Source organism: Penaeus vannamei, chromosome 15 (assembly GCF_042767895.1).
Source record: "Penaeus vannamei isolate JL-2024 chromosome 15, ASM4276789v1, whole genome shotgun sequence".
NCBI classification, from domain to species: domain Eukaryota; kingdom Metazoa; phylum Arthropoda; class Malacostraca; order Decapoda; family Penaeidae; genus Penaeus; species Penaeus vannamei.
The window spans coordinates 29,633,012-29,644,170 of NC_091563.1; the positions used below are offsets into that span (position 1 = coordinate 29,633,012).

The following is an 11,159-nucleotide window of genomic DNA, read 5'->3' on the forward strand; positions in this document are numbered from 1 at the left end:
GTACCCAAACTACGTGTGCGTATTTATATGAATCCATATGTGTGTGTGTGTATGTGCGTGCGTGCACACACACACACACACCGCTCATTGCTAAAATTCTATAAATGTGGGATCTAGGAAGATGGGAAAAAATACAAAATTCCTTCAGCAGGGATCACTTTAAACTAATAATACTTCCAGAATCGAACTACATTGTTTCGTCAAATCTATGCTTTTGGGCAAGAAAACTATAGTTGATATATACTGTATATTTATTTCAAAAACGCGTTATGTAACATACATAGCTAAAATAATCTAGATATAACATAAACAATAGATGTCTATAACCTTCAAGATAAAAAGGATGAGAGAGAGAAAGAAGGAGATAATTCGTGTTGTGCGATTTTACGGAAGCACAGCACATCCCTGCCTCAAAACCCTGCTAAATCAGCCTGTACCCCAAATTCTGTTGTGCATATAGAAACACATAATGTCAAGTGACCACCAAAGCCGTGTCGGCGATAGTGACGAGTTGTACAAAGAAAATGGTATGTATGAGATGGATAAACTGAGCTCATTTGATATTCCTAGTATATCGTCTTTCAGTAGTAAAAATGGAAGAAGTACCAACATCAGTTAGTGCCAGTCTCTACACGGTCTTACACTTTTGAGATGAAAATAATTCACTATTTTCTGAAAGATAATATACACATCATGCAACAGTTTTAGCTTAGCAAACTCGACAGTCTTTTTTCACGGTCGGGTCAGTATGGGTTAACAATATAAAGAAAGACGATACTCTCATTTACTGCTATGAATCAATTTCTGCTACAGGTACACGAGATATTTACTTTCTGAAAACTGAATCAACGAGTGCAGCCATTAGCACTGAGTGAAGACCTAAATACATTAAATAACACAAGAATGGAACGTATAATGGAGAGAATGAAGGCACTTGATGAATGGATTCTCTCGACACAAGAGGAAAGTTTAATTTCAATTTGAGTATTACCGTCTTCATGGAGGCAGGACAGAGTTCGAAGGATGTCTTAGTCAAATAAGCGCAGGGGAAAAGTAGTCGCGTAGTCACCGAATGCCATAAAAATGTTCATGGTTCTAGTCACTGCTGATACGGGAATCTGGTACAGTTGCAGGCAGTCTAGTAGGTCTATGACGATGGGATGAAGACACTAATGGACAAGTATAATTCGAATAGGTGCACCTAGGTACAAGATTTGCATTTACGCTCGGTGAACATTTGGAACATCTCTCTTCTGGAAGTTGGTAGAGTCGGAGAAGGGAGTTGCCAGGAACTTTCCGTTTGCCTTCCAGGAGTTTGTGTTCATAAATCCAACGATGGGCTTCGGGGTGGTCACCGCTTAATCTTTGGCAATGTGCAAAAATATGTAGAGAGAGAGAGAGAGAGAGAGAGAGAGAGAGAGAGAGAGAGAGAGAGAGAGAGAGAGAGAGAGAGAGAGAGAGAGAGAGAAAGAGAGAGAGAGAGACCGAGCAGAAAAGGAAGGAAGCGAGTGAACGAAGAGAGCCAGCACTGAATCGACTTCTTGTTATTTCTTTCGTCTACTTTCATCTAAATATTGCTGTTGGAAGAGAATAAAAGAATAAAAGATTATACAAATTCCATAAAAGAGACACAAAATATACATAAACCTGAAAGAGCTAAGAGTACAAATCTCTCCTAATCTGATCCATAGTTCGGAACCTCCTTGATCCAAAGCTTCTGTTATGATCTACAGAATTATCCTATATATGGCCTAGGAGGGAGGGGGAGGCGTCACACCCTCACACAGACACTCCCACACACACACAAATATCTTTCATACAAAAATATGACCCTTGTTTCAATATAACAGAGGCATTTCCTATATATGTCACCCGAAGGTCACCCTTCCTCCCACACACACATACAAATATCCTTCATACAAAAAATATAAGCCTTGCTTTAATATAATACAGAGGCATTTCCTATACATGTCACACCAGTTGACACTATACTGCTTAAATTACCAAACGTTAAAAGGCCATTTATGAGGGGTGAGGCTAGGTTGGGAATATGACTAATGTGACACTTTCGAAGATTTTATTTATTGTTATTTTTTAAATTCATAAAAGCCAGTGATCACATATTTATGCAACAAAAGGGGAATTATAAGTAAAATTATGTAAATTGTGCCGATACTTGTATATCTGATTTATAGCAATGGAAAATGAAAGAAATTGGATGGATAATACAGGCAATATACAATCGTGTTTTTTCATTAAATAACTTAATTGATCAGATAGTTGGGCCCAACTTACGTACAATTATATCAATAAATGTTCGTTATTCTGAGATTAAAGGAGCAGGGGCCGGATACTCAAAACAACCTTAAACTTATAAGCCGCCTGAAACAGCAGTTGTAATTAGCCACTGAAAATCCGATGCCTTATTTGATTTACGGCGGGAGTTAAGGCAGGGTAAAAGGTGCCGGAAAAAATGTTTGTGTATTCGACGCTAAGTCCGAGACACGGTGCCTTTGATAGGCCGTATATGAAGTCGCCGCAGGATAGTTAAGGCCTCTAGCGCGCCTGAGGGAATCTTGACCTATCACAAGCCGTAAATGCTAATCAGCTGATTTGGTAAACACAACGCTGTGTCCAGCCCGTGGTATAAAACTTTCTATGTTCCAGAATAAGTAACGCAGAAGCAATGTGCAAGATTCCTAATAAAAGGGAGTTAACAATAATGCAAAATCTGACATTACCAATGAAAATAAAAAAATATATAAATAAAACCATTACAGCCGAAGCGCAGGCAACACTGTTTACATATATAACATTTAACCTAACCTATGGAGAATCTTACACTTGTTGCCTTATTTAGTAGTCCACGATTGGTTCATGTACACCTAATAATACCATAACTGAGTAAAACACAAACTGTAATGTTGTATTAATTATTTTAAGACAAAAAAGTCATTTATGGTTCACCGTAACCCCGCTAAGGCTGCTCTCCCCCTGCCTTTGTCTACGGCGCCTTAACTTGTACCAATATGGCGGGTCCCTTGCTCTGTGTGTGGGCCGTAGGAACACTCGGCCGTAAGCTAAGGCGCCTTAAGGTGATACGGCGCCGTAATGCGTTTGAGTATCCGGCCCCAGGAAGTTAGGAAAAGTGTGAACGACTAAATCGTATTCTTGTTATTTCTTTCGTCTTCTTTCATCTTTATGTTGCTGATGTAATAGAATAAAAGAATAATCGTTTGTCCAAATGCCATGAAAATATACAAAATAAAAATAAACTTGAAAGAGCTTAGAGGGGACAGACCTCCCCTAATCTAATTTAGATTCGGAATCTACGTGATCCAAGCCAACTAGTATGTTCTACTTATGGGAGACTCGTGTAACAGCTGTCAGAAAACTACGCAGACGGGATGCAGTTCATAAAACGCTGAATGTTTTTGTACCATTGCACATCATTACCAAGTAAATAGCCAACACAATCCTAAAGTTATAGCAACCATTTAAGTACCTTATCTGCCACGTAACATGTTAAAATCAAGGGATAATAATGCATCTGTCCTAAAATCAACTTTTCTACTGCATTTTGGTAAATTACCTACTTGATCTGCGTTCGCAAGATTGACCATGACAAACGAAATATAAATATATTATTAACAGTGGAGGTTTGAAGAAATCGCTTGAATAAAAATGTAAACAAATGCGAATGTATTTTCTGTATTTCGACATTGTTTAATCATCTATTTCCCTCATAATAAAAAAAATCCCACGCAGTACGCGTATTATGCTTTTAAATTATTTTCTACTGCTGAAAGTAATTATAAATGTACATCACGTCAAGATATGCAAACAAGTATTTATCATCCATTTATCAATGCTGCCTTGTCATTACACGAAATTGCAGAAAATGACGCTGCATAAAGGGCATTATATTTGTATTTGTACTGGCCAGAAAATAGACATTTCCTCGTTCTTTAGCAAACATTACCACATCAGTACCAATGTGTTCAACGACACTTTTAGCGGAAAATGTAAATTTTTTATCTATTTATTCTCAATTATTCATTTACTTATTTTTTAACATAAAACAGCAGTCTTAGCTGACAGCCTTCGTGCATCTGACAGCATACCGAGTACTATCTGGCCACGGCACTTTAGCTTTGGATTAAACTTTACAGTGCTACGAATAAAGTATCATTCGGTATACATGAAGACGCCTCTACAGGACTGGGCGCTGGACAGCTAGAGGATACCCCCTTCCTCCCCAGACCGTGTCCCCCACTCCTTCCCCCCAATCCCTTATCGCCTTTATCTTAAATTGCCACTCACACTTATTCTCTCTCTGGCCGGGCGACTCCAGAGAAAAGGCCCGGGCGAAGCATGACCACAAATCTAGCTGAACTGAATTCTCTCTCTCTCATTTTATTTCTCCTCTCCCCCTCTCACTTCCTTTTCTCTCTTCTAGTCTGTAACTGTCTCTTCTCTTCTCATCTCTCTCTCTCTCTCTCTCTCTCTCTCTCTCTCTCTCTTTTCTAGTATGTATCTGTCTCCCTCTATCCTTTCTCTTCCTCTCTTAGTTATTTCCCCCCTCTCCCTCCCATTGTTTTTTCCAGTCCGTCTGTCTATCTGTCTTTGCCTCTGTCTCCCTCTCCCTCTCCTCCTCCTAACCCCTCATCTATCTTCTACAGGACACAATATAACACTAAATACAAAAATATTCCAGATATCACTTCACAGATAAAAAAAGAATCATACTAATAAGTAATACTACTACTACTAACAATACTACTACTACTAATAATAATAATGATAATAATAATAATAATAATAATTAGAAAGCAGACGCGAAAAAATAATACTTACGATGAAGACAGCTGTCGACAGAAGCTGAACTTTAACTCGGATGTCCATATCACTGGGGAAGAATACTCGGTTTTTGATTCCATCGACGCGCTCGATGCTGCCGACCTCGACGCCAGTGGGACTGCAGATCTGAAAAAGAAGAGATAAACTATTGGATTTTGTTGACAAAACTGGTGCTCGGCGTCATTACATAATTCTTATTTCACTTTTCGGTTGATGAAATTCTTTTAGGAAATGCCTCCATCGTAAAAACATCTGTTACCAAACACTTCTCGGTTGGAAAATTTGTTACCTTCTCCTATCTTTAGGAAAAAAAGTGATCTATCTCCTCTATCGCTAGAAAAATATATATATTTTCTAACTCTTCTACTATTAGAGAAATCTGTTATCTAATTTTATCCTTAAAAAAAACTTTTATTTATCTCTTCTATGGTTAGAATAACTCTTTTATTAGAAAAATTTGTAATCTGACTCAATCGCCTAAAAAAACTGTTATCTAACCATTCTACCTAAATCTGTTATCTAACTCTATCGTTAAAAAATATTATCAAGCTCTTCTATCATTAGGAAAATCTAAGTTTACGAATCGTGTATCGCTGTTGCTTCAACACTAAAAGGAAGGGGTGGGTGAGAGAGAGAGAGAGGGAGAGGGGAGGAGAGGGAAAGGTAGAGGGAGATGGGAGATAGGAGATAGGAGATAGGAGAGGGAGAGGGAGAGGGAGAGGGAGAGGGAGAGGGAGAAAGAGAAAGAGAAAGAGAAAGAGAAAGAGAAAGAGAAAGAGAAAGAGAAAGAGAAAGAGAGAGAGAGAGAGAGAGAGAGAGAGAGAGAGAGAGAGAGAGAGAGAGAGAGAGAGAGAGAGAGAGAGAGAGAGAGAGAGAGAGAGAAAGAGAGAAAGAGAGAGAGAGAGAGAGAGAGAGAGAGAGAGAGAGAGAGAGAGAGAGAGAGAAGGGAAAGGCAGAGGGAGATAGGAGGGAGGGAGGGAGGGAGAGAGGGAGAGAGAGCGAGAGAGCGAGAGAGCGAGAGAGCGAGAGAGCGAGAAAGAGAGAGAGAGAGAGAGAGAGAGAGAGAGAGAGAGAGAGAGAGAGAGAGAGAGAGAGAGAGAGAGAGAGAGAGAGAGAGAGAGAGACATACAGACAGACAGACAGAGAGAGAGAGACAGAGAGTCACATCTGACATCCCACCTTATACGGCAATATTTCGCAGAATCCGACTCCCCCTTCGACTGTCAGGATGATGTCACCTCCCGTGTTGGTGATGTCATAGGCGTACTTCCCCCGGACCCTCACCCGGCCGATCAGGATGTCTGGGACGTATGACACATCCAAATGCTGCAACAGAGGAAAATATTCTCTTTTATGACACATACTAATGCTACGACAGAGGAAGAATCTTTCTTTTATGATACATATTAAGGCTGCAACAGAGGAAAATGCTCTCTTTTATGACACATCCGAACGATGCAAGAAGAAAATACTCTCTTTTATGACACATCCAAACGCGGCAACAGAGGAAAATACTCTCTTTTATATCCTTCAAACTCGTCCAAACAATAACATGGATACTGAAGCGATCCAATTCACCAGTCTCCATTGATAAAAAATAGTAAAGTACCGAAGGAGACATATCAGAGGAATGGGGAGGGGAGGGGAGGGGAGTGGGAGGGGTAGGGCGAGAGAGGGAGAAAAGAGAAGTGGAAGGGGGCCGGAGGAAAGAAAATAATTCTCAATAACTATGTTGAGGAAAAAAAAATAGGGCAAATATGAAATGAAAGACAATGCTTTCTATTTCCCCCAAGAAAACAACAACAATGAGGCATTAAAATCTGTTAAAAATATCTTACCGATTTTGGGTAAGTGCAGCACCCCAATTCCTCGAAGATGACCTTGAAATGAGTCAAGGGGACTTTGTTAAGGTTTCTGATATCGAATTCTATCCATCTTGCAGCCGGATCACAGCAGTTGAAAAAATCGCCTTCAATTTTCCCCTTGGCTGTGAAAACATGCTGTCCAGCCATGTCCTTTATCTTGTAGCTGAGATGACCTGGAAAATATATGCTATGATAACGGGGGTGTAGACTACTGGTAATTTTGCTTGCCGTCATTTTCTTTCCTATTCATATCTTATCGTTTCGTAATTGTTTACCGATAATTTGTTTATTCTTGAAATCTGTCCTAACTATAAACTGAAATATATGAAATAGCAAGTTATTCCCGTGTGATGGTATAACACTTCGAAAGGAATTAAATGAGCACTGTCGAATTGGAGGAACCATGAGAAAAAGTACGGCACTGAGCTCTTGTTTCCGCTGTTGTGATTCTCTCACAGGGATCATGATGCTGTCTCCAAGGTAGAGGATTACATAACCCAAGAAGGCAGTCACCCACAGACTGCCTGCGTTGGAACACATTCTCTCCACCAAGACAGCTGAGTCTTTTAAATGTGAGTCTATTCTGTCACACGAACGGCTCATTGAAATTCATGGTCATCCAAAGATATTGTACACTATATCGATATATTGCTTATCATCTGGTTTTGACCGACACGAACAACAAACTACATCGCCTTCACTTGATGGCTCGCTCCCTTGTCACATTCCCAGTTCCCCTCGAATGAAAGGACATGCCTCAACGAGCAGTGTGGCCTGGCCAGAAAGTACATAATCCTGAGGATATACAGGTATAATTTCTAATACATCCTTTAACATTTATTACTGAGCAATAAAACGAAAAGGCTTTTGGTTCTCTTTATGATGTATGTGTCATCATATACAGCGCATGTATCAAACAATGAAAAAAGTACTAATTACTACGCAAGGAAGCGAAGGCGCATCCAACTCACCCATCTTACTGCCCACCGTCAGCGCATGGCACGCGAGCAGAGGGTTCAGATCCGGGTGATGCGAGGGCGCGTAGTCGAAGCCGGTGTACGGCTGTAGGGGGGCCGCTGGCGGGGGCGCGGCCGGACCGTAGTTGGCCCCGACGGCGGGCACCGAGGAGGGCGGGAAGCCGTTCGAGGCGCCAGAGTCCCCGTACACGGCCTCGCTGTAGCTCGGAGGAGCATCTCGGATCGTGTGGTCTTTCGACATGGCTGAAGGAAGCGTGCAAGAGGATTCTGAAAAGGTTGAAATTGCGGTATTATATATACACCTATATATACACGGTATTATATATACTTCATATGAATGATTATATATCTTTAACTTTCCATATGCCTGTGTATAAACCTGCATATAGCGATAGCCCTTCCTCCCCCAATTAGCGTTTAACATGGCCGTAGCACTGCCTGAGGAAACACGGGGGCAACTTTTCCGCATTCTTGTTGCGCCTTGAAGGAAGCAGTCGAAGCCAAAGGATCCTTAACACTCGTATGAATGGCCGTATATTTAAAGAAACCGCGACGCAAATCCCTTTTTTAACAAAATCTTCTAAGCTAGAATCTTCACGATATGTAGGAAGTCTTGACGTTATTTTTAGGACTGCCAAATTTCAAAAATGCAATGTTCTTATCCTCTTGCCTCATTTTGGTATACCAGTTGATTTCTTTCTTGTTTTTTTTTCTTTTTTTTTTTTTAGGAAAAGGGGTTGCGCTTCAAAGAGTGGATTCCACAATTTCTTTAAGCATATGGCCATTAGAGTTTGCTTTATCACCCGAAGAAACTAGTTCGTGTGATACTTTATGAAAACAGTACCAGGGCCCTTAACAGCTCTATTGATGGCAATTAGACACTTTGGGGTACAATCCACGAATTTCCCAGGAATTTCAATTGTATATTAATGGTTTGGAACAACTGAAATACTTCAAATATTATACCTCTTTGGATTTATACCTGAAAACCAAATACAATTTCAACCATATTGGAAAGCAACCATTAACGCAACATTATTTTTGGCACAATAGTACAGTCCACATAGAAACATGTCTTTATATATATGTATATATATATATATATATATATATATATATATATATACATATCATATAATACATACACACATATATATACTTTAATATTCGTTTTAATTCCAATCTTAATCCTACGCAATATAGCTATATTTCAACTGTCTACGTTTGAGACTTGTATCTCAAACTTCTCAGACAGTGTGTGTGTGTGTGTGTGTGTGTGTGTGTGTGTGTGTGTGTGTGTGTGTGTGTGTGTGTGTGTGTGTGTGTGTGTGTGTGTGCACGCGCGTGTGAATGAGTGAGTGTGTTTATGTATGTGTGTATATGTGCGTCGTGCGTGCGTGTGTGCTTATATATATATATATATATATATATATATATATAAACACACAAACATATATGTGTGTGTGTTTATTTCATATATATATATATATATAAACATATATATTTATATATATATTATATAATGTATATATTATATAATATATATATAAATATAAACTATATATATATATACATATATATATATATATATATATATATATATATATGCACATATACATACATATATGCATATGCGTGTATGTGTGTATGCGTGTGTGTGTGTGTGTGTGTGTGTGTGTGTGTGTGTGTGTGTGTGTGTGTGTGTGTGTGTGTGTGTGTGTGTGTGTGTGTGTGTGAGAGTGTGTGTGTGTGTGTGTGTGTGTGTGTGTGTGTGTGTGTGTGTGTGTGTGTGTGTGTGTGTGTATGTGTATGTGTATGTGTGTGTGTGTGTGTGTGTGTGTGTGTGTGTGTGTGTATGTGTGTGTGTGTATGCGCGCGTGCGCGCATTCTAGCGTACATGAACATATTTTCTCCGACCCTGACCTAATTACAGGAAAAAAATAATCGAAGAATATAGGTATCCCATTCACCCCTGTTACGTTTCTCACTTCCGAGAAGCCCCCCCCCCCCCTGCAAACGAGCTCTGAACACGCGACGCAACACCGTGCACTCGCGTCCGTTCGTTTTATCGGGGTTTCAGCTGCGGGCGGACTGCGACGAGTTCGACTGAGCGCAAGTGCGAGAGAAATTTTCTGGAGGGGGAGGGGGAGGGGGAGGGGGAGGAGGAAGGAGGTTTCTGGCCGCTCGGTGTCCCCTCCTCGATCTCTTCTTGCTGAACCCAAACACGTGAAATTATCGCACCTGATCACTTCCTTGTAGATAGGGCGAGGCTATTATCAGGGCTGTAATTGTCATATGACGCTTTTGACGACGGGACAGTATCATATGACACTTCTGACACTAAATCTACACAGTCCCCCGTGGCATTTACGTTATAATACTCGTCCACAACTGATACACTTGTGTCGCCACTCGCTAAAGTGTGCGAAGGAAACTTTTTTTGATCACATTCGTTCCTAGTCACTTGTGATTGTACAATAGGCTCAAAGACCTCTTTCGCACCTCCGTCTCCCACAACTGTCTTCCTCCTTCACCGGACGCAAGTGTTCACTTTACTTCCACTTATGACACTTTTGTGGCATAAGGAAGCTAAGCCCTCACAAGGAATAGCTGCACGAGAGGACGTCTCGCCAACAGCAGCCCCGCAGAGAGAGGGACGACGGTTTCGCCTATCCCCGCCCCGCCCTCGGCCCCCGGGGTGCGGGTCCCTGTCCCTCGCTCGGTTTTACGTAGACCTGCCCCAATAAACCCTCCAGCCAAGAGAACTTTCATTCCACTCACCTCTTACTTTCACAACTGTGTCTAGGGGAGGAATAACTTGACTGTTTACTTATCTGTAGGAAACGACGCTGTTGTGTAAATGCCTTGGAACTTCCGTGGGTTTTAAAAAATTCTTGCGTCAACGAACCTCATATGACGAAAGTGCGATGTATGATTTCATTTTTTCCCATTTTATCAAGCATGACGCAACAATGCACCGTATAGCCTTGATAATCAACAAATGATAAACACTTTTATCTTTGAGCACTCGTGACAACTATGTGTACATCAATCAAGTGATTTTTTTTTTTTTTTTTTTTTTTTGTCCAATGCTATCTTTTAAATTGAAAGCTTTACGTTCTTCAAACGAGACAAATAATTTAGTCACCGACTCAACTATATACATCCTTTCCTGTTTCTGTTTCCCTCCCACTCTCTCCCCCCCCCCCTCTCTCTCTATATATATATATTCATTTATTTTTACTGTAGGATAAATCTAACTCCCGGCCACTCAATCCCATTCATTTTGATATGTGCGGTTTTATACATCATGTATATTAACATCTAATATAAATAACAATAATAATTCCGTTGCCATTGTTCGTTCTCTTTTCACATTACATAGAGCTGGTTTTAAAGAAGAAAACGAAAACAGAGGGATGACTTAATTCGTAACTTATGTGCGGGCGGATTAACA

General features: G+C 40.4%; 1 protein-coding gene across 1 annotated transcript; it reads right to left on the reverse strand.

Moving 5' to 3' along the window:
- Positions 1–233: 233 nt before the first annotated feature.
- LOC113814820 (uncharacterized) lies at positions 234–10,229 on the reverse strand. The gene is made up of 6 exons (XM_070130608.1): positions 10,205–10,229; positions 7,697–7,969; positions 6,699–6,898; positions 6,040–6,186; positions 4,858–4,986; positions 234–1,577 (listed from the first exon to the last, which is right to left on the reverse strand). Exons 2-6 carry the CDS (start codon positions 7,941–7,943, stop codon positions 1,545–1,547), a joined length of 756 nt encoding a protein of 251 aa, XP_069986709.1. The 5' UTR covers positions 7,944–7,969; positions 10,205–10,229; the 3' UTR covers positions 234–1,544.
- Between the last annotated feature and the right edge of the window lie 930 nt (positions 10,230–11,159).

Bases quoted from the DNA above. Each gene is read 5' to 3' on its own strand.
- LOC113814820 (XM_070130608.1), bottom strand. From the start codon at position 7,943: ATGTCGAAAGACCACACGATCCGAGATGCTCCTCCGAGCTACAGCGAG. The intron at 4,987-6,039 runs GTGGGATGTCAG...CTTCTTTTTCAG, and splicing joins GCGAAATATTGCCGTATAAG to ATCTGCAGTCCCACTGGCGT. The intron at 1,578-4,857 runs GTAAGTATTATT...CTCTTCCAACAG, and splicing joins TGTCGACAGCTGTCTTCATC to CAATATTTAGATGAAAGTAG.